Genomic DNA, 26535 nt, shown 5'->3' on the forward strand with positions numbered 1-26535 from the left:
ATAGTGGTCTGTCTATAGTGTCTATAGTGGTCTGTCTATAGTGTCTAAAGTGATCTGTCTATAGTGTCTATAGTGTCTATAGTGATCTGTCTATAGTGTCTATAGTGTCTATAGTGATCTGTCTATAGTGTCTATAGTGATCTGTCTATAGTGTCTATAGTGATCTGTCTATAGTGTCTATAGTGATCTGTCTATAGTGTCTATAGTGGTCTGTCTATAGTGTCTATAGTGTCTATAGTGATCTGTCTATAGTGTCTATAGTGGTCTGTCTATAGTGTCTAAAGTGATCTGTCTATAGTGTCTATAGTGTCTATAGTGATCTGTCTATAGTGTCTATAGTGATCTGTCTATAGTGTCTATAGTGTCTATAGTGGTCTGTCTATAGTGTCTATAGTGGTCTGTCTATAGTGTCTAAAGTGATCTGTCTATAGTGTCTATAGTTTCTATAGTGATCCGTCTATAGTGTCTATAGTGTCTATAGTGATCTGTCTATAGTGTCTATAGTGGTCTGTCTATAGTGTCTAAAGTGATCTGTCTACAGTGTTTATAGTGTCTATAGTGATCCGTCTATAGTGTCTATAGTGTCTATAGTGATCTGTCTATAGTGTCTATAGTGATCTGTCTATAGTGTCTATAGTGGTCTGTCTATAGTGTCTATAGTGGTCTGTCTATAGTGTCTATAGTGGTCTGTCTATAGTGTCTATAGTGATCTGTCTATAGTGTCTATAGTGGTCTGTCTATAGTGTCTATAGTGATCTGTCTATAGTGTCTATAGTGGTCTGTCTATAGTGTCTATAGTGTCTATAGTGATCTTTCTATAGTGTCTATAGTGGTCTGTCTATAGTGTCTATAGTTGTCTGTCTATAGTGTCTATAGTGATCTGTCTATAGTGTCTATAGTGGTCTGTCTATAGTGTCTATAGTGATCTGTCTATAGTGTCTATAGTGGTCTGTCTATAGTGTCTATAGTGGTCTGTCTATAGTGTCTATAGTGATCTGTCTATAGTGTCTATAGTGGTCTGTCTATAGTGTCTATAGTGGTCTGTCTATAGTGTCTATAGTGATCTGTCTATAGTGTCTATAGTGTCTATAGTGATCTGTCTATAGTGTCTATAGTGGTCTGTCTATAGTGTCTATAGTGGTCTGTCTATAGTGTCTATAGTGGTCTGTCTATAGTGTCTATAGTGATCTGTCTATAGTGTCTATAGTGTCTATAGTGATCTGTCTATAGTGTCTATAGTGTCTATAGTGATCTGTCTATAGTGTCTATAGTGATCTGTTTATAGTGTCTATAGTGATCTGTCTATAGTGTCTATAGTGTCTATAGTGGTCTGTCTATAGTGTCTATAGTGATCTGTCTATAGTGTCTATAGTGGTCTGTCTATAGTGTCTATAGTGGTCTGTCTATAGTGTCTATAGTGGTCTGTCTATAGTGTCTATAGTGGTCTGTCTATAGTGTCTAAAGTGATCTGTCTATAGTGTCTATAGTGTCTATAGTGATCTGTCTATAGTGTCTATAGTGTCTATAGTGATCTGTCTATAGTGTCTATAGTGTCTATAGTGATCTGTCTATAGTGTCTATAGTGATCTGTCTATAGTGTCTATAGTGATCTGTCTATAGTGTCTATAGTGTCTATAGTGGTCTGTCTATAGTGTCTATAGTGATCTGTCTATAGTGTCTATAGTGGTCTGTCTATAGTGTCTATAGTGGTCTGTCTATAGTGTCTATAGTGGTCTGTCTATAGTGTCTATAGTGGTCTGTCTATAGTGTCTAAAGTGATCTGTCTATAGTGTCTATAGTGTCTATAGTGATCTGTCTATAGTGTCTATAGTGTCTATAGTGATCTGTCTATAGTGTCTATAGTGATCTGTCTATAGTGTCTATACTGGTCTGTCTATAGTGTCTATAGTGATCTGTCTATAGTGTCTATAGTGGTCTGTCTATAGTGTCTATAGTGATCTGTCTATAGTGTCTATAGTGATCTGTCTATAGTGTCTATAGGGATCTGTCTATAGTGTCTACAATAAACTGTCTATAGTGTCTATAGTGATCTGTCTATAGTGTCTATAGTGGTCTGTCTATAGTGTCTATAGTGATCTGTCTATAGTGTCTACAATAAACTGTCTATAGTGTCTATAGTGATCTGTCTATAGTGTCTATAGTGATCTGTCTATAGTGTCTATAGTGATCTGTCTATAGTGTCTATACTGGTCTGTCTATAGTGTCTACAATAAACTGTCTATAGTGTCTATAGTGATCTGTCTATAGTGTCTATAGTGATCTGTCTATAGTGTCTATAGTGATCTGTCTATAGTGTCTACAATAAACTGTCTATAGTGTCTATAGTGATCTGTCTATAGTGTCTATAGTGATCTGTCTATAGTGTCTATAGTGATCTGTCTATAGTGTCTATACTGGTCTGTCTATAGTGTCTATAGTGATCTGTCTATAGTGTCTATAGTGATCTGTCTATAGTGTCTATACTGGTCTGTCTATAGTGTCTATAGTGATCTGTCTATAGTGTCTATAGTGGTCTGTCTATAGTGTCTATAGTGATCTGTCTATAGTGTCTATACTGGTCTGTCTATAGTGTCTATAGTGATCTGTCTATAGTGTCTATAGTGGTCTGTCTATAGTGTCTATAGTGATCTGTCTATAGTGTCTGTAGTGATCTGTCTATAGTGTCTATAGTGATCTGTCTGTAGTGTCTATAGTGATCTGTCTGTAGTGTCTATAGTGATCTGTCTGTAGTGTCTATAGTGATCCGTCTATGGTGTCTATAGTGGTCTGTCTGTAGTGTCTATAGTGATCTGTCTATAGTGTCTATAGTGATCTGTCTATAGTGTCTATAGTGGTCTGTCTATAGTGATCTGTCTATAGTGTCTACAATAAACTGTCTATAGTGTCTATAGTGATCTGTCTATAGTGTCTATAGTGATCTGTCTGTAGTGTCTATAGTGATCTGTCTGTAGTGTCTATAGTGATCTGTCTGTAGTGTCTATAGTGATCCGTCTATGGTGTCTATAGTGGTCTGTCTGTAGTGTCTATAGTGATCTGTCTATAGTGTCTATAGTGGTCTGTCTATAGTGTCTATAGTGGTCTGTCTTTAGTGATCTGTCTACAGTTTTTACAGTGATCTGTCCATAATGTCTACAGTGATCTGTCTATAGTGTCTATAGTGATCTGTCTATTGTGTCTACAGTGATCTGTCTATAGTGTCTATAGTGATCTGTCTATAGTGTCTATAGTGGTCTGTCTATAGTGTCTATAGTGATTTGTCTATAGTGTCTATAGTGGTCTGTCTATAGTGTCTTTAGTGGTCTGTCTATAGTGTCTATAGCAATCTGTCTATAGTGTCTATAGTGATCTGTCTATAGTGTCTATAGTGATCTGTCTATAGTGTCTATAGTGGTCTGTCTATAGTGATCTGTCTATAGTGTCTATAGTGGTCTGTCTATAGTGTCTACAGTGGTCTGTCTATAGTGTCTATAGTGGTCTGTCTATAGTGTCTATAGTGATCTGTCTATAGTGTCTATAGTGATCTGTCTATATTGTCTATAGTGGTCTGTCTATAGTGTCTATAGTGATCTGTCTATAGTGTCTATAGTGTCTATAGTGGTCTGTCTATAGTGTCTATAGTGATCTGTCTATAGTGTCTATAGTGATCTGTCTATAGTGTCTATAGCGATTTGTCTATAGTGTCTATAGTGGTCTGTCTATAGTGTCTATAGTGGTCTGTCTATAGTGTCTATAGTGATCTGTCTATAGTGTCTATAGTGGTCTGTCTATAGTGTCTATAGTGGTCTGTCTATAGTGTCTATAGTGATCTGTCTATAGTGTCTATAGTGATCTGTCGAAAGTGTCTATAGTGGTCTGTCTATAGTGTCTATAGTGATCTGTCTATAGTGTCTATAGTGGTCTGTCTATAGTGTCTATAGTGGTCTGTCTATAGTGTCTATAGTGATCTGTCTATAGTGTCTATAGTGATCTGTTTATAGTGTCTATAGTGGTCTGTCTATAGTGTCTATAGTGATCTGTCTATAGTGTCTATAGTGATCTGTCTATAGTGTCTATAGTGGTCTGTCTATAGTGTCTATAGTGATCTGTCTATAGTGTCTATAGTGATCTGTCTATAGTGTCTATAGTGTCTATAGTGATCTGTCTATAGTGTCTATAGTGATCCGTCTATAGTGTCTATAGTGTCTATAGTGATCTGTCTATAGTGTCTATAGTGATCTGTCTATAGTGTCTATAGTGTCTATAGTGATCTGTCTATAGTGTCTATAGTGGTCTGTCTATAGTGTCTATAGTGGTCTGTCTATAGTGTCTATAGTGGTCTGTCTATAGTGTCTATAGTGATCTGTCTATTGTGTCTATAGTGTCTATAGTGATCTGTCTATAGTGTCTATAGTGGTCTGTCTATAGTGTCTATAGTGGTCTGTCTATAGTGTCTATATTGGTCTGTCTATAGTTTCTATAGTGGTCTGTCTATAGTGTCTATAGTGATCTGTCTATAGTGTCTATAGTGGTCTGTCTATAGTGTCTATAGTGATCTGTCTATAGTGTCTCTAGTGTCTATAGTGATCTCTCTATAGTGTCTATAGTGGTCTGTCTATAGTGTCTATAGTGATCTGTCTATAGTGTCTATAGTGGTCTGTCTATAGTGTCTATAGTGATCTGTCTAAAGTGTTTATAGTGTCTATAGTGATCCGTCTATAGTGTCTATAGTGTCTATAGTGATCTGTCTATAGTGTCTATAGTGATCTGTCTATAGTGTCTATAGTGGTCTGTCTATAGTGTCTATAGTGGTCTGTCTATAGTGTCTATAGTGATCTGTCTATAGTGTCTATAGTGTCTATAGTGATCTGTCTATAGTGTCTATAGTGGTCTGTCTATAGTGTCTATAGTGATCTGTCTATAGTGTCTATAGTGGTCTGTCTATAGTGTCTATAGTGGTCTGTCTATAGTGTCTATAGTGATCTGTCTATAGTGTCTATAGTGTCTATAGTGATCTGTCTATAGTGTCTATAGTGGTCTGTCTATAGTGTCTATAGTGGTCTGTCTATAGTGTCTATAGTGGTCTGTCTATAGTGTCTATAGTGGTCTGTTTATAGTGTCTATAGTGGTCTGTCTATAGTGTCTATAGTGATCTGTCTATAGTGTCTATAGTGATCTGCCTATAGTGTCTATAGTGGTCTGTCTATAGTGTCTATAGTGGTCTGTCTATAGTGTCTATAGTGGTCTGTCTATAGTGTCTATAGTGGTCTGTCTATAGTGATCTTTCTATAGTGTCTATAGTGGTCTGTCTATAGTGTCTATAGTTGTCTGTCTATAGTGTCTATAGTGATCTGTCTATAGTGTCTATAGTGGTCTGTCTATAGTGTCTATAGTGGTCTGTCTATAGTGTCTATAGTGATCTGTCTATAGTGTCTATAGTGGTCAGTCTATAGTGTCTATAGTGTCTATAGTGGTCTGCCTATAGTGTCTATAGTGGTCTGTCTATAGTGTCTATAGTGATCTGTCTATAGTGTCTATAGTGGTCTGTCCATAGTGTCTATAGTGTCTATAGTGGTCTGTCTATAGTGTCTATAGTGGTCTGTCTATAGTGTCTATAGTGATCTGTCTATAGTGTCTATAGTGGTCTGTCTATAGTGTCTATAGTGATCTGTCTATAGTGTCTATAGTGTTCTGTCTATAGTGTCTATAGTGGTCTGTCTATAGTGTCTATAGTGATCTGTCTATAGTGTCTATAGTGTCTATAGTGATCTGTCTATAGTGTCTATAGTGTCTATAGTGATCTGTCTATAGTGTCTATAGTGATCTGTCTATAGTGTCTATAGTGATCTGTCTATAGTGTCTATAGTGATCTGTCTATAGTGTCTATAGTGGTCTGTCTATAGTGTCTATAGTGATCTGTCTATAGTGTCTATAGTGGTCTGTCTATAGTGTCTAAAGTGATCTGTCTATAGTGTCTATAGTGTCTATAGTGATCTGTCTATAGTGTCTATAGTGATCTGTCTATAGTGTCTATAGTGTCTATAGTGGTCTGTCTATAGTGTCTATAGTGGTCTGTCTATAGTGTCTATAGTGGTCTGTCTATAGTGTCTATAGTGTCTATAGTGATCTGTCTATAGTGTCTATAGTGGTCTGTCTATAGTGTCTAAAGTGATCTGTCTACAGTGTTTATAGTGTCTATAGTGATCCGTCTATAGTGTCTATAGTGTCTATAGTGATCTGTCTATAGTGTCTAGAGTGGTCTGTCTATAGTGTATTTAGTGATCTGTCTATAGTGTCTATAGTGGTCTGTCTATAGTGTCTATAGTGATCTGTCTATAGTGTCTATAGTGGTCTGTCTATAGTGTCTATAGTGTCTATAGTGATCTTTCTATAGTGTCTATAGTGGTCTGTCTATAGTGTCTATAGTTGTCTGTCTATAGTGTCTATAGTGATCTGTCTATAGTGTCTATAGTGGTCTGTCTATAGTGTCTATAGTGATCTGTCTATAGTGTCTATAGTGGTCTGTCTATAGTGTCTATAGTGGTCTGTCTATAGTGTCTATAGTGATCTGTCTATAGTGTCTATAGTGTCTATAGTGATCTGTCTATAGTGTCTATAGTGGTCTGTCTATAGTGTCTATAGTGGTCTGTCTATAGTGTCTATAGTGGTCTGTCTATAGTGTCTATAGTGATCTGTCTATAGTGTCTATAGTGTCTATAGTGATCTGTCTATAGTGTCTATAGTGTCTATAGTGATCTGTCTATAGTGTCTATAGTGATCTGTTTATAGTGTCTATAGTGATCTGTCTATAGTGTCTATAGTGTCTATAGTGGTCTGTCTATAGTGTCTATAGTGATCTGTCTATAGTGTCTATAGTGGTCTGTCTATAGTGTCTATAGTGGTCTGTCTATAGTGTCTATAGTGGTCTGTCTATAGTGTCTAAAGTGATCTGTCTATAGTGTCTATAGTGTCTATAGTGATCTGTCTATAGTGTCTATAGTGTCTATAGTGATCTGTCTATAGTGTCTATAGTGTCTATAGTGATCTGTCTATAGTGTCTATAGTGATCTGTTTATAGTGTCTATAGTGATCTGTCTATAGTGTCTATAGTGTCTATAGTGGTCTGTCTATAGTGTCTATAGTGATCTGTCTATAGTGTCTATAGTGGTCTGTCTATAGTGTCTATAGTGGTCTGTCTATAGTGTCTAAAGTGATCTGTCTATAGTGTCTATAGTGTCTATAGTGGTCTGTCTATAGTGTCTATAGTGATCTGTCTATAGTGTCTATAGTGGTCTGTCTATAGTGTCTATAGTGGTCTGTCTATAGTGTCTAAAGTGATCTGTCTATAGTGTCTATAGTGTCTATAGTGATCTGTCTATAGTGTCTATAGTGTCTATAGTGATCTGTCTATAGTGTCTATAGTGATCTGTCTATAGTGTCTATAGTGATCTGTCTATAGTGTCTATAGTGGTCTGTCTATAGTGTCTATAGTGATCTGTCTATAGTGTCTATAGTGATCTGTCTATAGTGTCTATAGTGGTCTGTCTATAGTGTCTATAGTGATCTGTCTATAGTGTCTATAGTGATCTGTCTATAGTGTCTATAGTGGTCTGTCTATCGTCACTCAGTGGATCACTCAGTCACATATTATTGCCATATTAATCAGCACTAACAGTCAGTCCCTTCCTCTTTCTTTTGCCTTGTATTAAATCTGATGATCTGAGAGTTTTACTGTTGAATGTCTAATCCGTGAATCACTGCAGTGACCTGATGAGAACACACTGGAATGGCCCTTTAAATGTCCCAGATTTTGTCTGAACATCATGAAAAGAAGGTCAGATAGTCCATGTAATCAGGTACTAGTCCATTCTCCTCTTCAGTTCTGTGAGTAGACCTACAGTCCACACTGGTTCCTGTCAGGTTAAAGTCTTGGCGTCATGTCGGCCTGTGTGGGTGGGGCCTAAGATAAATCTCTGATGTCCCAGAGGGGCGATTATTCTGTAACAGAAGCTCACGCAGGCCATAGTCCTAATAAAAATACAGAAATACGTTATCCCGATAGGACAGTGAGACTGGATACAGGACCTCAGCCGTCCAAAGTGTTTGGTTCGTGTGATGGCAGCAGTGACTACAGCTAAGCTCAGGTGTCTGTTAGTTTTGGCTCTCCTGGTCTCAGTAAACCTCCTCCCTCATGATCACACTGGTCTAAACTCTGCATGCGGGGGGTCTGAGGGTCTCCAGGGTGGCCCTCACTTGGAACACACGACCACGATCAGTCTCCGAGATTACGGAACCAACAAGATCATCACAAAAGTTCAACTGGACTCAATAAAACAGGAGTAAAAGATCCTTGAAAGAGATCTAGCAACGTGACAGCTTTCTTAAGGACAGCCTCTGATTGGCTCTTTAGACGGTGTCAAAGGTCAGTCTGTCATGGAGGATGGTGCGTTAGTATTCATACGGTCTCCACAGACACTCAAACAGCCCGGTGTGTAACCTCTCTTTGGTCTGGGAAGCACTCAGGCGTAATTACACTGTTTAACAAAGTAGTCCAAACCCGGACCGTGGCCCGGCTCGTGGTCCTGCAGGAGTCTGACTGAACCGAAGCCGCCCACATGACCGTGTCTGATAATGATGACTCAGCCATCCTCTCTCCTCACCTGTCCTTACCTGTCTGTACACGTCCTCCCACTCCTTGCGCAGCGCCCCCCACGCTCCGGCGCTGGACGCCTTGCGGTCCAGGCTGAGGCGGATCTGGGTCTCCAGCTGTTCGTTCAGCTGTTCCAGCGCCCTCACTTTGTCCCGGTACTCCATCAGACAGCTGTTCAGTCCCGCCGCCGACCCCGCCCCTTGACCCCCTCCTTGACCCGCCCGCGGCACCACGGGTGCGGCGCTGCTCCTCATCCCCTGCAGGAACACGCTGCTGATACCCAGAGCGCGCCGAGACACCCGCGTGCCCAAACAGGAAGCTCCGGCGATCGGAGGGGCGGTGCCGACGAAGACGCCGCGGGGGGACGCGGGGCAGCACGAGCCGATCCCCACGCAGCAGGAGGGGGCGTGGCGCTCCGAGGACGACTGTCCCAGGAAGGATGAGCGGCGTCGGGGCAGAGGCATGGCGCTCAGCAGCTCAGATCAAAGCTCACAGCCGCACGACGCCACCGCCGGGATTTATGGGAGGACGGCCTTCTGGAAACATGGCCGCCTTTGTTCGGCTGCTGTTTGTGTTGCTGCGGTGACGGGCCATTGTTCTCACGGAAACACGCTGCATCAGCACGGGGAGGGGGGTCAGGAAGAGTCCTGAAACAGTGAGAGGTCACCTCTGCAGAGGCACAGAATATACAGGTGAAAGGTCACACAGGAGCAGACTCAGGAAACTTTATTTATACAGGCCAACAGAGACAATCAGAGGCTGTCAACACAGAATATACAGGTGAATGTTAAACTTTATTTATACAGGCCAACAGAGACAATCAGAGGCTGTCAACACAGAATATACAGGTGAATGTTAAACTTTATTTATACTGGCCAACAGAGACAATCAGAGACTGTCAACACAGAATATACAGGTGAATGTTAAACTTTATTTATACTGGCCAACAGAGACAATCAGAGACTGTCAACACAGAATATACAGGTGAATGTTAAACTTTATTTATACAGGCCAACAGAGACAATCAGAGACTGTCAACACAGAATATACAGGTGAATGTTAAACTTTATTTATACAGGCCAACAGAGACAATCAGAGACTGTTAACACAGAATATACAGGTGAATGTTAAACTTTATTTATACTGGCCAACAGAGACAATCAGAGACTGTTAACACAGAATATACAGGTGAATGTTAAACTTTATTTATACAGGCCAACAGAGACAATCAGAGACTGTTAACACAGAATATACAGGTGAATGTTAAACTTTATTTATACTGGCCAACAGAGACAATCAGAGACTGTCAACAGAATATACAGGTGAATGTTAAACTTTATTTATACAGGCCAACAGAGACAATCAGAGACTGTTAACAGAATATACAGGTGAATGTTAAACTTTATTTATACAGGCCAACAGAGACAATCAGAGACTGTTAACAGAATATACAGGTGAATGTTAAACTTTATTTATACAGGCCAACAGAGACAATCAGAGACTGTTAACACAGAATATACAGGTGAATGTTAAACTTTATTTATACAGGCCAACAGAGACAATCAGAGGCTGTCAACACAGAATATACAGGTGAATGTTAAACTTTATTTATACTGGCCAACAGAGACAATCAGAGACTGTTAACAGAATATACAGGTGAATGTTAAACTTTATTTATACAGGCCAACAGAGACAATCAGAGACTGTTAACACAGAATATACAGGTGAATGTTAAACTTTATTTATACTGGCCAACAGAGACAATCAGAGACTGTTAACAGAATATACAGGTGAATGTTAAACTTTATTTATACAGGCCAACAGAGACAATCAGAGACTGTTAACACAGAATATACAGGTGAATGTTAAACTTTATTTATACTGGCCAACAGAGACAATCAGAGACTGTTAACACAGAATATACAGGTGAATGTTAAACTTTATTTATACTGGCCAACAGAGACAATCAGAGACTGTCAACACAGAATATACAGGTGAATGTTAAACTTTATTTATACTGGCCAACAGAGACAATCAGAGACTGTCAACACAGAATATACAGGTGAATGTTAAACTTTATTTATACAGGCCAACAGAGACAATCAGAGACTGTTAACACAGAATATACAGGTGAATGTTAAACTTTATTTATACAGGCCAACAGAGACAATCAGAGACTGTTAACACAGAATATACAGGTGAATGTTAAACTTTATTTATACTGGCCAACAGAGACAATCAGAGACTGTTAACACAGAATATACAGGTGAATGTTAAACTTTATTTATACTGGCCAACAGAGACAATCAGAGACTGTTAACACAGAATATACAGGTGAATGTTAAACTTTATTTATACAGGCCAACAGAGACAATCAGAGACTGTTAACACAGAATATACAGGTGAATGTTAAACTTTATTTATACTGGCCAACAGAGACAATCAGAGACTGTCAACAGAATATACAGGTGAATGTTAAACTTTATTTATACAGGCCAACAGAGACAATCAGAGACTGTTAACAGAATATACAGGTGAATGTTAAACTTTATTTATACAGGCCAACAGAGACAATCAGAGACTGTTAACAGAATATACAGGTGAATGTTAAACTTTATTTATACAGGCCAACAGAGACAATCAGAGACTGTTAACACAGAATATACAGGTGAATGTTAAACTTTATTTATACAGGCCAACAGAGACAATCAGAGGCTGTCAACACAGAATATACAGGTGAATGTTAAACTTTATTTATACTGGCCAACAGAGACAATCAGAGACTGTTAACAGAATATACAGGTGAATGTTAAACTTTATTTATACAGGCCAACAGAGACAATCAGAGACTGTTAACACAGAATATACAGGTGAATGTTAAACTTTATTTATACTGGCCAACAGAGACAATCAGAGACTGTTAACAGAATATACAGGTGAATGTTAAACTTTATTTATACAGGCCAACAGAGACAATCAGAGGCTGTCAACACAGAATATACAGGTGAATGTTAAACTTTATTTATACAGGCCAACAGAGACAATCAGAGGCTGTCAACACAGAATATACAGGTGAATGTTAAACTTTATTTATACAGGCCAACAGAGACAATCAGAGACTGTTAACACAGAATATACAGGTGAATGTTAAACTTTATTTATACTGGCCAACAGAGACAATCAGAGACTGTCAACACAGAATATACAGGTGAATGTTAAACTTTATTTATACTGGCCAACAGAGACAATCAGAGACTGTCAACACAGAATATACAGGTGAATGTTAAACTTTATTTATACAGGCCAACAGAGACAATCAGAGACTGTTAACACAGAATATACAGGTGAATGTTAAACTTTATTTATACAGGCCAACAGAGACAATCAGAGACTGTCAACAGAATATACAGGTGAATGTTAAACTTTATTTATACTGGCCAACAGAGACAATCAGAGACTGTTAACACAGAATATACAGGTGAATGTTAAACTTTATTTATACTGGCCAACAGAGACAATCAGAGACTGTCAACAGAATATACAGGTGAATGTTAAACTTTATTTATACAGGCCAACAGAGACAATCAGAGACTGTTAACACAGAATATACAGGTGAATGTTAAACTTTATTTATACTGGCCAACAGAGACAATCAGAGACTGTTAACACAGAATATACAGGTGAATGTTAAACTTTATTTATACTGGCCAACAGAGACAATCAGAGACTGTCAACAGAATATACAGGTGAATGTTAAACTTTATTTATACAGGCCAACAGAGACAATCAGAGACTGTTAACACAGAATATACAGGTGAATGTTAAACTTTATTTATACTGGCCAACAGAGACAATCAGAGACTGTCAACAGAATATACAGGTGAATGTTAAACTTTATTTATACAGGCCAACAGAGACAATCAGAGACTGTTAACACAGAATATACAGGTGAATGTTAAACTTTATTTATACAGGCCAACAGAGACAATCAGAGACTGTTAACAGAATATACAGGTGAATGTTAAACTTTATTTATACTGGCCAACAGAGACAATCAGAGACTGTCAACAGAATATACAGGTGAATGTTAAACTTTATTTATACAGGCCAACAGAGACAATCAGAGACTGTTAACACAGAATATACAGGTGAATGTTAAACTTTATTTATACTGGCCAACAGAGACAATCAGAGACTGTTAACACAGAATATACAGGTGAATGTTAAACTTTATTTATACTGGCCAACAGAGACAATCAGAGACTGTCAACAGAATATACAGGTGAATGTTAAACTTTATTTATACAGGCCAACAGAGACAATCAGAGACTGTTAACACAGAATATACAGGTGAATGTTAAACTTTATTTATACTGGCCAACAGAGACAATCAGAGGCTGTCAACACAGAATATACAGGTGAATGTTAAACTTTATTTATACTGGCCAACAGAGACAATCAGAGGCTGTCAACACAGAATATACAGGTGAATGTTAAACTTTATTTATACAGGCCAACAGAGACAATCAGAGACTGTCAACAGAATATACAGGTGAATGTTAAACTTTATTTATACAGGCCAACAGAGACAATCAGAGACTGTCAACAGAATATACAGGTGAATGTTAAACTTTATTTATACAGGCCAACAGAGACAATCAGAGACTGTCAACACAGAATATACAGGTGAATGTTAAACTTTATTTATACAGGCCAACAGAGACAATCAGAGACTGTCAACAGAATATACAGGTGAATGTTAAACTTTATTTATACAGGCCAACAGAGACAATCAGAGACTGTCAACACAGAATATACAGGTGAATGTTAAACTTTATTTATACAGGCCAACAGAGACAATCAGAGGCTGTTAACACAGAATATACAGGTGAATGTTAAACTTTATTTATACAGGCCAACAGAGACAATCAGAGACTGTTAACAGAATATACAGGTGAATGTTAAACTTTATTTATACTGGCCAACAGAGACAATCAGAGACTGTCAACACAGAATATACAGGTGAATGTTAAACTTTATTTATACAGGCCAACAGAGACAATCAGAGACTGTTAACACAGAATATACAGGTGAATGTTAAACTTTATTTATACAGGCCAACAGAGACAATCAGAAAGACAAGACTTAGAAAACTTTATTGATATAAATCTGTTTAACAGAGACTATCAGAAACAGGCACACTGATAAAACTTTATTTACACTGAAGGGTCCCTCGAGAACAGTGGCCTCCTGAACTCTGACATGGCAGAAGTTTGGACCAACCAGGACTCTTCTAGAGCTGGTCACCATGGGGGGGGGGGGTGTTACTGAGAGAGGAGACCAAGAAGCTGATGGTCACCCTGAGCTCCAGAGATCCTTGTTTAAAGCCCACTGGGAGTGCTCATGATGATGGATCTAGTCTGTAGTACTGCCAGACAGGATTAGTGTAGCATGGTCTGACACACAGCCACAGTAAAATACCAGTCCACCTGTGTAGAGTGATCCGGTCTGTAGATCTCAGAGACCAGGCCAGGCTTCAGTCCTTCAGAGGTCTAGAAGAGATGCTAACGTCCTCTCTGATGGTTAAACTGGCCTGGGCCCTCACACTGGGAGTGTGACTCAGCTGTTGTTTAGTTTCCAGTAACCTTCATCTTTGACATCAGAAATAACTGACACCTGGTGTCACCGTGGCAACACACCGATGTTTCTGGTAAACACTGAGATTCACCCAAGCGCGCTCAGATTCATCAAATCTCGGCAGCATTCGCAGCAGCAGCCTCTGTGTGGGCCGACAGGAAGAGGTTCAAACCTCAGCGCACAGACAGCCACAGAGGAGGGTTTAGTCTGAGCACCTTTATTCTGGTTCAGTCTTTCAGGGACCCACTAGTCTACATTCATGATCCATGACCTGGTAACAGAACTCTCTGTCCTGTTTCTAACAACAGCCCATCATCATCATCATCCTCTGTGGCTCTCTGACCCTAGTTCAGTATCTCTACATGCTAGTAAGAATGAATGGAGGCCAGTAGACCACCAGCTAAGAGGCTAGCTGTGCCTCTTTAACAGCTTTTCTCCCTCATATTGTCATAAACAACCTTTTAAAGGCACACTGATGGTAAATCTAGTGGGGTACTGGTTAGACTGGAATGACAACTGGAGACCTAGACTGGGCTGCATGCAAAAGGCAGAGGATGGAATGTTTCACAGACCTCAAAGGATGACATCATCATCAAAGGCAGAGGATGGAATGTTTTACAGACCTCAAAGGATGACATCATCTTTCTAAAGCTATAAAAATGAAAGGATGACATCATCATCAAAGGCAGAGGATGGAATGTTTCACAGACTTCAAAGGATGACATCATCTTTCTAAAGCTATAAAAATGAAAGGATGACATCATCATCAAAGGCAGAGGATGGAATGTTTCACAGACTTCAAAGGATGACATCATCTTTCTAAAGCTATAAAAATGAAAGGATGACATCATCATCAAAGGCAGAAGATGGAATGTTGGTGAAGCTGGGGATGTTGGGGGCCTTTTCAACTGTTCTATCCACTTTTCTAAAAGTTGCCAGTAAAGGGCAGTCAGCCTCAGAGAAAGGTGGTGGCTGTATTTCCATGAATGGTGTTAATATATTATGAAGGAAAGGTTCCATGTGTTGCCGTTAGCGTGTCTGCCTCTGCTGGCAGCCATGTTCCTCTTAGAGCGGGTCACCGTAGACCTTCTTTCTGTTGTCCATGCTAAAAGTCACCAACCAGCTAACTGGGTGTTATGAAAACGTTGATGAACTTCACTGTTCCCTAAACAGGAAATGAGTCTGGTTCTGTTTGCGGTCTCTGTCTTAGTGATGGTCTGCACCCAGGGGGCGCTCTGAGCAGTTTGGGGCTGAGCATCTTGCTTAGAGGAACCTTAACAGGACGAGGAATCAGAATCTTTCCAGTGACCAGACTGAACCGGCCTCCCTCTGGTTCCTAGGACCGACTCTCACTGCCGCCATCGCCATCACTGTCACCAGACTTCAAACCGGGGTCAGAGGTCAGCCAGTCTGTCGAATAAACAAAACTGGTGTCACATTGTGGCAGCCATGAGACTGTGAACACGTGTCTGTTGTTGATGGAGCGCCTGACTAGGGCGGCGGTAATCATGGTAACCGCCATCTCGCTACCATCTCACAGCCAGCTGCTGGGCACGCTTACATAACGCTCTGCTACTTCCTGTGCGTGTGTGCGTGCGTGTGTGTGTGTGCTTACTTGTCATGCAACTGTGCACAACGTGAAGACACTCTCACGCAATGCGGCTGATTTCTGTTTCAGTGACGTCTCTCTCTCTCACAAACACTCAACAGGAAGTGAACAGAAACAGAAACATGTTGTTCTAGGTGTTTACCAGCGGGCACACACAACTTTTACTATGAGCACCAGCTTTTCTTTAGAACACATCCACGTGTTTACCCCTAAGATTACTTCAGAATAAAAACTAGTAGAATAAACCTGAAAATCAGTCAAGATTAACCTGAACACTGGACGCATCCAGGTCAGGGTTATCCAAAGCTTGATCCTACAGGGGTCAGCTGGACCAGGTCTAGGATCTAGAAGACATTTCTGCCCTTCTCCAGAAGATTAAAGTCCTTCAAGAACCTAGCCAAAGTCCAGTTCACCCTGTTGGATCGAACTTTGGATTACAGTGAAACACAATTAGAATGAAATTAACATTCTTTAAAACAAATATTAAAATCAATCTAAAAAAAATATTAAAACTAATCTGAATACATATAAAAATTAATCTAAATAAATATTAAAATATATCTAAATACATATAAAAATTCATCTAAATACATATTAAAATTCATCTAAATATAAAAATTAATCTAAATAAATATTAAAATTCATCTAAATACATATAAAAATTAATCTAAATAAATATTAAAATTCATCTAAATACATATAAAAATTATCTGAATACATATTAAAATTCATCTAAATACATATAAAAATTAATCTAAATACATATAAAAATTAATCTAAATACATATAAAAATTAATCTAAATACATATTAAAATTCATCTAAATACATATAAAAATTAATCTAAATACATATCAAAATTCATCTAAATACATATAAAAATTAATCTAAATAAATATTAAAATTCATCTAAATACATATAAAAATTCATCTAAATAAATATTAAAATTCATCTAAATACATATAAAAATTAATCTAAATAAATATTAAAATTCATCTAAATACATAAAAAAATTAATCTAAATACGTATAAAAATTAATCTAAATATCAAAATTAATCTAAATACACATAAAAATTAATCTAAATACATGTTAAAATTCATCTGAAGAAATATTGGAATTAATCTAAATAAATATTCAAATTCATCTAAATACATATAAAAATTAATCTAAATACATATTAAAATTCATCTGAAGAAATATTGGAATTAATCTAAATAAATATTCAAATTCATCTAAATACATATAAAAATTAATCTAAATACATATTAAAATTCATCTGAATAAGTATTGAAATTAATCTAAATAAATATTAATATTAATATAAATAAATATTAAAATTCATCTAAATAAATATTAAAATTCAACTTAATACATATTAAATTTAATCTAAATAAATATTTAAAATGATCTAAATCTCATTAAAATCCCATAAAATAAATGTTAAAACCCCTTATATAAACATTAAAATCTTTTTTTATCCACTGAACCAGAAGAACAGCAGCAAAATCATTATTCTTCAAACAACAGGCTTCTATCAAAAAGCAAAAATTATTCTACAAAATACAAAAATATCAGAGCAAAAACTAGAAAAGTTTTTCTAAAATACAAAAATCCCATAATTTCACCACTGTAAATAAATCATGAATCTTTTGGAAAAACATAAAAAGATAATAATGACGCATTAACCACAGTGTCCTGGTGTTTAATTTGGTCTGAAATGTTTTTTTCTGGGTTTTATTTTTGTTCCTTTTTCTACTTTAGTCAAATGTTTTTGTGGCCGCCGTACTCCGGTGTTTTTCAGTCTGTCAGAGTTTCATGATGCTATCAGTCTCTTTTTTTCTGTTCAGGAATCAAAAGTAAACCCTCCTGCATGAGAGTCCTGAACCTTTAGGAGGACTTTAGGTGTTTTTCTGCCCGGCCGTTCTTCGAGGCGTGTTCATATCAAACTCAGAAAGAGGAACTGAGGATGACTAACACTGATGGAGCAACACGTGTTTGTGTCTGCTCAGAGAGAGTGGCGGGTTTATTTTAAGGGTTAATCGTGTCATGTAGCTCCACCCCGTCTAACTTCTGCTTTGACTCGTCTGGCGGCGGTTTAACGGTCAGAAAGTGAGACGCGGTGAGACGCAGACTGTGAGTACTCTGAGTTCCTCCTTCAGATTTCATTTATTGATCTTTAACTCTTGTTAATGCTCCTCCTGCTCTTTTCTTTCTGTTCTTATTTAAAATGAGCCGGCCTGTATTTGGGACAGGCTTTAATATGAGACAGGCTTTAAATTATTTTAACTAAATTCATCCACAGCAAAGACAGAGAAAGTTTTAAACAGCAGAGTTAGACCAGATCAATACACCTGACTTAAACTAAATCAATAAAAGTGTACTGTACCTTTAAGGCTTTTATGGTGTCTGCTTAACTCTGATATGACTCTAATAAAAATGATATAATCCTGATACAGCAGCAACAAAAGAGGAAGTCCTGGAGATAACACACAGACAGTTATGATTCTAATAATCAGGAATGAACCTGTCTGAGTGTGACTGAACCCTCTCTGCTCAGAGCTCCTCAGCTCGGACCTTCATCTACTAAAACACTGCTGCTTCCTCTCTGATAGCAAGGCTGAAATAACCTCAACGTTATTTCATGGAACTAAACTTTGTATTTAACTCCTGAACACCGTCTGAATAGTGCAGATTAGACACTGAGCTGTTGGTGAAAATCACTGTGTCTGTGCACGTTTACCACAGCCATACACAGAGAAGACCAAAGCAACCATTACTGAGCTTTTAACCACGCTGAAGTCTTTGACAAAAGCCCTGTGTTTAAGTTTCATGACTACACTTTAAAATCTATCATAAGAGATGATATAATAACAATAATAGTGATAACAATGACAATAATGATACTAATAATAATAATAATGATAATAATGGATGATACTAATAATAATAATAATGATAATAATGGATGATATAATAATAATAATAATGATAATGATGGATGATACTAATAATAATAATAATGATAATAATGGATGATATAATAATAAAAATAATGATAATGATGACAGTAATGATAATAATGGATGATATTATAATAATAATAATAATGATAATGATGACAGTAATGATAATAATGGATGATACTAATAATAAAAATAATGATAATGATGGATGATACTAATTATAATAATAATGATAATAATGGATGATACTAATAATAATAATAATGATAATAATGGATGATATAATAATAATAATAATGATAATGATGACAGTAATGATAATAATGACAGTAATGATAATAATGACAGTAATGATAATAATGGATGATACTAATAATGATAATAATGACAGTAATGATAATAATGGATGATATAATAATTACCATAATAATGATGATGATAAATATAATTAAAGTGATGATAATAATGACAGTTATAATAATATTGGGTCATATGTTTTTTGTTCCTCTTTCCTCTGACCTTTATTTTGTTGACCAGGAGGAAGTGAAAGAAGTCAGAGGATAACTGACATTTATGTTGTTCAAAGTGTGATGTCATGGTGATGTCACAGCTGTTTGTGTCTCTTTTAAAGGTCACAAATCAACAAAAACAAAGGATCTGATCACATGACCATCATGGATGACATCACCACACCGTTCACCAGCGAGGTAAGAACATGAACAACATAGCTACTGATAATCAATAATACAGTGGCAGCCATGTTTGTGTGACGCAATGCTCTGTTATGAACAGAACACTGGGGATGTAACATTCTATTTCAGAACACATGCAGCAGGTCACACATACAGGGATAGAAAGAATGTTGGAATTTTACATCAGCAGTGTTCTGTTCTTTGATCTTTTTTGAAAAATTAGATTTTATAGGATGGAAAGAATGTTGGAATGTTGCATCATCAGTGTTCTGTTCTTTGATCTTTTTTGAAAAATTAGATTTTATAGGATAGAAAGAATGTTGGAATGTTACATCAGCAGTGTTCTGTTCTTTGATTTTTTTTGAAAAATTAGATTTTATAGGATAGAAAGAATGTTGGAATGTTACATCAGCAGTGTTCTGTTCTTTGATCTTTTTTGAAAAATTAGATTTTATAGGATGGAAAGAATGTTGGAATGTTACATCATCAGTGTTCTGTTCTTTGATCTTTTTTGAAAAATTAGATTTTATAGGATAGAAAGAATGTTGGAATGTTACATCAGCAGTGTTCTGTTCTTTGATCTTTTTTGAAAAATTAGATTTTATAGGATAGAAAGAATGTTGGAATGTTACATCATCAGTGTTCTGTTCTTTGATCTTTTTTGAAAAATTAGATTTTATAAGATAGAAAGAATGTTGGAATGTTACATCATCAGTGTTCTGTTCTTTGATCTTTTTTGAAAAATTAGATTTTATAGGATAGAAAGAATGTTGGAATGTTACATCATCAGTGTTCTGTTCTTTGATCTTTTTTGAAAAATTAGATTTTATAGGATAGAAAGAATGTTGGAATGTTACATCATCAGTGTTCTGTTCTTTGATCTTTTTGAAAAATTAGATTTTATAGGATAGAAAGAATGTTGGAATGTTACATCATCAGTGTTCTGTTCTTTGATCTTTTTTGAAAAATTAGATTTTATAGGATAGAAAGAATGTTGGAATGTTACATCAGCAGTGTTCTGTTCTTTGATCTTTTTGAAAAATTAGATTTTATAGGATAGAAAGAATGTTGGAATGTTACATCATCAGTGTTCTGTTCTTTGATCTTTTTTGAAAAATTAGATTTTATAGGATAGAAAGAATGTTGGAATGTTACATCAGCAGTGTTCTGTTCTTTGATCTTTTTTGAAAAATTAGATTTTATAGGATAGAAAGAATGTTGGAATGTTACATCATCAGTGTTCTGTTCTTTGATCTTTTTTGAAAAATTAGATTTTATAGGATAGAAAGAATGTTGGAATGTTACATCATAACTTCTCTGTTCTTTGATCTTTTTTGAAAAATTAGATTTTATAGGATAAAAAGAATGTTGGAATGTTACATCATCAGTGTTCTGTTCTTTGATCTTTTTTGAAAAATTAGATTTTATAGGATAGAAAGAATGTTGGAATGTTACATCATAACTTCTCTGTTCTTTGATCTTTTTTGAAAAATTAGATTTTATAGGATAGAAAGAATGTTGGAATGTTACATCATCAGTGTTCTGTTCTTTGATCTTTTTTGAAAAATTAGATTTTATAGGATAGAAAGAATGTTGGAATGTTACATCAGCAGTGTTCTGTTCTTTGATCTTTTTTGAAAAATTAGATTTTATAGGATAGAAAGAATGTTGGAATGTTACATCATCAGTGTTCTGTTCTTTGATCTTTTTTGAAAAATTAGATTTTATAGGATAGAAAGAATGTTGGAATGTTACATCATCAGTGTTCTGTTCTTTGATCTTTTTTGAAAAATTAGATTTTATAGGATAGAAAGAATGTTGGAATGTTACATCATCAGTGTTCTGTTCTTTGATCTTTTTTGAAAAATTAGATTTTATAGGATAGAAAGAATGTTGGAATGTTACATCAGCAGTGTTCTGTTCTTTGATCTTTTTTGAAAAATTAGATTTTATAGGATAGAAAGAATGTTGGAATGTTACATCATCAGTGTTCTGTTCTTTGATCTTTTTTGAAAAATTAGATTTTATAGGATAGAAAGAATGTTGGAATGTTACATCAGCAGTGTTCTGTTTTTTGATCTTTTTTGAAAAATTAGATTTTATAGGATGGAAAGAATGTTGGAATGTTGCATCATCAGTGTTCTGTTCTTTGATCTTTTTTGAAAAATTAGATTTTATAGGATAGAAAGAATGTTGGAATGTTACATCAGCAGTGTTCTGTTCTTTGATCTTTTTTGAAAAATTAGATTTTTTAGGATAGAAAGAATGTTGGAATGTTACATCATCAGTGTTCTGTTCTTTGATCTTTTTTGAAAATTAGATTTTTTAGGATAGAAAGAATGTTGGAATGTTACATCATCAGTGTTCTGTTCTTTGATCTTTTTTGAAAAATTAGATTTTATAAGATAGAAAGAATGTTGGAATGTTACATCAGCAGTGTTCTGTTCTTTGATCTTTTTTGAAAAATTAGATTTTATAGGATAGAAAGAATGTTGGAATGTTACATCATCACTGCTCTGTTCTTTGATCTTTTTTGAAAAATTAGATTTTATAGGATAGAAAGAATGTTGGAATGTTACATCAGCAGTGTTCTGTTCTTTGATCTTTTTTGAAAAATTAGATTTTATAGGATAGAAAGAATGTTGGAATGTTAGATCAGCAGTGTTCTGTTCTTTGATCTTTTTTGAAAAATTAGATTTTATAGGATAGAAAGAATGTTGGAATGTTACATCATCAGTGTTCTGTTCTTTGATCTTTTTTGAAAAATTAGATTTTATAGGATAGAAAGAATGTTGGAATGTTACATCATCAGTGTTCTGTTCTTTGATCTTTTTTGAAAAATTAGATTTTATAGGATAGAAAGAATGTTGGAATGTTACATCATCAGTGTTCTGTTCTTTGATCTTTTTTGAAAAATTAGATTTTATAGGATAGAAAGAATGTTGGAATGTTACATCATCACTGCTCTGTTCTTTGATCTTTTTTGAAAAATTAGATTTTATAGGATAGAAAGAATGTTGGAATGTTACATCATCAGTGTTCTGTTCTTTGATCTTTTTTGAAAAATTAGATTTTATAGGATAGAAAGAATGTTGGAATGTTACATCATAACTTCTCTGTTCTTTGATCTTTTTTGAAAAATTAGATTTTATAGGATAGAAAGAATGTTGGAATGTTACATCATCAGTGTTCTGTTCTTTGATCTTTTTTGAAAAATTAGATTTTATAGGATAGAAAGAATGTTGGAATGTTACATCAGCAGTGTTCTGTTTTTTGATCTTTTTTGAAAAATTAGATTTTATAGGATGGAAAGAATGTTGGAATGTTGCATCATCAGTGTTCTGTTCTTTGATCTTTTTTGAAAAATTAGATTTTATAGGATAGAAAGAATGTTGGAATGTTACATCAGCAGTGTTCTGTTCTTTGATCTTTTTTGAAAAATTAGATTTTATAGGATAGAAAGAATGTTGGAATGTTACATCAGCAGTGTTCTGTTCTTTGATCTTTTTTGAAAAATTAGATTTTTTAGGATAGAAAGAATGTTGGAATGTTACATCATCAGTGTTCTGTTCTTTGATCTTTTTTGAAAAATTAGATTTTATAAGATAGAAAGAATGTTGGAATGTTACATCAGCAGTGTTCTGTTCTTTGATCTTTTTTGAAAAATTAGATTTTATAGGATAGAAAGAATGTTGGAATGTTACATCATCACTGCTCTGTTCTTTGATCTTTTTTGAAAAATTAGATTTTATAGGATAGAAAGAATGTTGGAATGTTACATCAGCAGTGTTCATGTTACATCATCAGTGTTCTGTTCTTTGATCTTTTTTGAAAAATTAGATTTTATAGGATAGAAAGAATGTTGGAATGTTACATCATCAGTGTTCTGTTCTTTGATCTTTTTTGAAAAATTAGATTTTATAGGATAGAAAGAATGTTGGAATGTTACATCATCAGTGTTCTGTTCTTTGATCTTTTTTGAAAAATTAGATTTTATAGGATAGAAAGAATGTTGGAATGTTACATCATAACTTCTCTGTTCTTTGATCTTTTTTGAAAAATTAGATTTTATAGGATAGAAAGAATGTTGGAATGTTACATCATCAGTGTTCTGTTCTTTGATCTTTTTTGAAAAATTAGATTTTATAGGATAGAAAGAATGTTGGAATGTTACATCAGCAGTGTTCTGTTTTTTGATCTTTTTTGAAAAATTAGATTTTATAGGATGGAAAGAATGTTGGAATGTTGCATCATCAGTGTTCTGTTCTTTGATCTTTTTTGAAAAATTAGATTTTATAGGATAGAAAGAATGTTGGAATGTTACATCAGCAGTGTTCTGTTCTTTGATCTTTTTTGAAAAATTAGATTTTATAGGATAGAAAGAATGTTGGAATGTTACATCAGCAGTGTTCTGTTCTTTGATCTTTTTTGAAAAATTAGATTTTTTAGGATAGAAAGAATGTTGGAATGTTACATCATCAGTGTTCTGTTCTTTGATCTTTTTTGAAAAATTAGATTTTATAAGATAGAAAGAATGTTGGAATGTTACATCAGCAGTGTTCTGTTCTTTGATCTTTTTTGAAAAATTAGATTTTATAGGATAGAAAGAATGTTGGAATGTTACATCATCACTGCTCTGTTCTTTGATCTTTTTTGAAAAATTAGATTTTATAGGATAGAAAGAATGTTGGAATGTTACATCAGCAGTGTTCTGTTCTTTGATCTTTTTTGAAAAATTAGATTTTATAGGATAGAAAGAATGTTGGAATGTTACATCATCACTGCTCTGTTCTTTGATCTTTTTTGAAAAATTAGATTTTATAGGATGGAAAGAATGTTGGAATGTTACATCATCAGTGTTCTGTTCTTTGATCTTTTTTGAAAAATTAGATTTTATAAGATAGAAAGAATGTTGGAATGTTACATCAGCAGTGTTCTGTTCTTTGATCTTTTTTGAAAAATTAGATTTTATAGGATAGAAAGAATGTTGGAATGTTACATCATCACTGCTCTGTTCTTTGATCTTTTTTGAAAAATTAGATTTTATAGGATAGAAAGAATGTTGGAATGTTACATCAGCAGTGTTCTGTTCTTTGATCTTTTTTGAAAAATTAGATTTTATAGGATAGAAAGAATGTTGGAATGTTAGATCAGCAGTGTTCTGTTCTTTGATCTTCCTATGGATTTTTGATCTTTTGTCTGTTCATTTTAATGATCGATCGTTATTGGTGGATTATTGATCTTTTGTCTGTTCATTTTAATGATCGATTGTTATTGGTGGATTATTGATCAGTCTCAGCTGCCTATAGTAAGAATTGATCATTATTGATCACTTTAACCCTGTCTGATGGATCAGGGTTTTGGTCTTTAGGAATAAATCTCTCAGGTGTGTTATCACAGGTGAGCTCATGTGTTGTCTCTCTCTCTTTCAGTACGAGTACGAGTCTTACTCGTTAAGCCCCTCCCCCGGCACTGAGGACTACGACATCCCGGACATGATGTGTGACCGCGAAGACGTGCGGAACTTCAGGAGACACTTCGAGCCGCCGTTTTACTGGATAATCACCTTGGTGGGCGGAGCTGGGAACCTGGCGGTGGTTCTGATCTACCTGAACTTCCGCCGGCGGCTGAAGACCATGACGGACGTGTACCTGTTGAACCTGGCGGTGGCCGACCTGTTGTTCCTGGTCTCGCTGCCCCTGTGGGCGGCAGACGCCCTGCACGGCTGGACCCTGGGATTGGTGCTCTGTAAGATGAACGCCGCCCTCTACAAGGTGAACCTGTTCAGCTCCATGCTTCTGCTCACCTGCATCAGCATCGATCGCTACGTGGTCATCGTTCAGAGCGCCAAGGCGCAGAACTCGCAGGCGGAGCGGCGCCGTTCCAGCCGGATAGTGTGTCTGGTGGTGTGGTTGGTGGCGATGGTGCTGGCGATCCCCGACCTGCTGTTCACCCACATCAAGGAGAGCGAGGAGCCGCGGTACTGCACCAACGTGTTCCCGTCCGACCTGGGCCAGAGCACCAAGATCGTGGTGCTGTCCCTGCAGGTCAGCATGGGTTTCTGCCTGCCGCTGCTCGTCATGGCGTTCTGCTACAGCGTCATCTTCCTCAAGCTGCTCTCCACCAAGAACTTCCAGAAGCACAAGGCCATGCGTGTCATCCTGGCCGTGGTGGTGGCGTTCGTGGTGACTCAGCTGCCCCACAACGGCGTGCTGGTGATGGAGGCGGCGCAGGCGAACAACACCACCTCGATGGACTGTGGCGAGATAAAGCGCTTCAACATCGTGGGCCAGGTGCTGAAGAGCTTCGCCTACATGCACGCCTGTCTCAACCCCTTCCTCTACGTCTTCGTCGGCGTGCGTTTCCGCCGCGACTTGCTGCAGCTGCTCAGCGTCTGCCGCCGTCAGCCGGTCGTCCAGACCACCAAGAGTCTGCCCAGCAAGTCCGGATTCAGGAGTCCGCTGAACTCCACCCGAGCCACCTCCGTGTCAGACAGCGACACGTCACAGGGACTGTCTCTGTAAGGACCAAAACAACTTCCTGTTTGAGCTGCTGTCACACGCTGATGACATCATCAATGAGCCCAAAAGTCTTCTGTTTGTTTTAAAATCCAGACAATTATTATCATTATTATTGTTTAAACAGACTGATGTACACTTAAGGGTCTGCGCTTTCAGTTTGTATCAAGGAATTATTATCAGGATATCATCGAAATAATCCTGTAAAATAATCCTGTAAAATTATCATTAAAAATTATCCTTTAAAATAATCCTGTAAAATAATCCTTAAAAATTATCCTTTAAAATAATCCTGTAAAATAATCCTTAAAAATTATCCTTTAAAATAATCCTGTAAAATAATCCTTAAAAATATCCTTTAAAATAATCCTGTAAAATAATCCTTAAAAATTATCATTTAAAATAATCCTGTAAAATAATCCTTAAAAATTATCCTTTAAAATAATCCTGTAAAATAATCCTTAAAA

General features: G+C 36.2%; 2 protein-coding genes across 2 annotated transcripts in view; one reads left to right on the forward strand and one right to left on the reverse strand.

Moving 5' to 3' along the window:
- The window catches only part of bfsp2 (beaded filament structural protein 2, phakinin), a 32908-nt gene extending 23563 nt beyond the window's left edge, over positions 1 to 9345 (reverse strand). The window contains exon 1 of the mRNA XM_041803054.1: positions 8668 to 9345. Within this exon, the coding sequence (XP_041658988.1) occupies positions 8668 to 9111 (444 nt within the window). The 5' untranslated portion in view covers positions 9112 to 9345. The remainder of the gene's footprint in view (positions 1 to 8667) is intronic.
- An 8590-nt stretch (positions 9346 to 17935) lies between these two features.
- On the forward strand, positions 17936 to 26389 carry ccr9a (chemokine (C-C motif) receptor 9a). Its single transcript, XM_041803058.1, has 3 exons — positions 17936 to 18028; positions 19490 to 19565; positions 24983 to 26389. Exons 2-3 carry the CDS (start codon positions 19524 to 19526, stop codon positions 26072 to 26074), a joined length of 1134 nt encoding a protein of 377 aa, XP_041658992.1. The 5' UTR covers positions 17936 to 18028; positions 19490 to 19523; the 3' UTR covers positions 26075 to 26389.
- The last annotated feature ends 146 nt before the right edge of the window (positions 26390 to 26535 follow it).

This window comes from Cheilinus undulatus, linkage group 13 (genome assembly GCF_018320785.1).
Source record: "Cheilinus undulatus linkage group 13, ASM1832078v1, whole genome shotgun sequence".
Lineage (NCBI taxonomy): Eukaryota > Metazoa > Chordata > Actinopteri > Labriformes > Labridae > Cheilinus > Cheilinus undulatus.

Excerpts from the sequence above, each read along its gene's own strand:
- ccr9a (XM_041803058.1), top strand. The coding sequence starts at position 19,524 with ATGACCATCATGGATGACATCACCACACCGTTCACCAGCGAG. Across the intron at positions 19,566-24,982 it reads CCACACCGTTCACCAGCGAG|TACGAGTACGAGTCTTACTC; the intron begins GTAAGAACATGA and ends TCTCTCTTTCAG.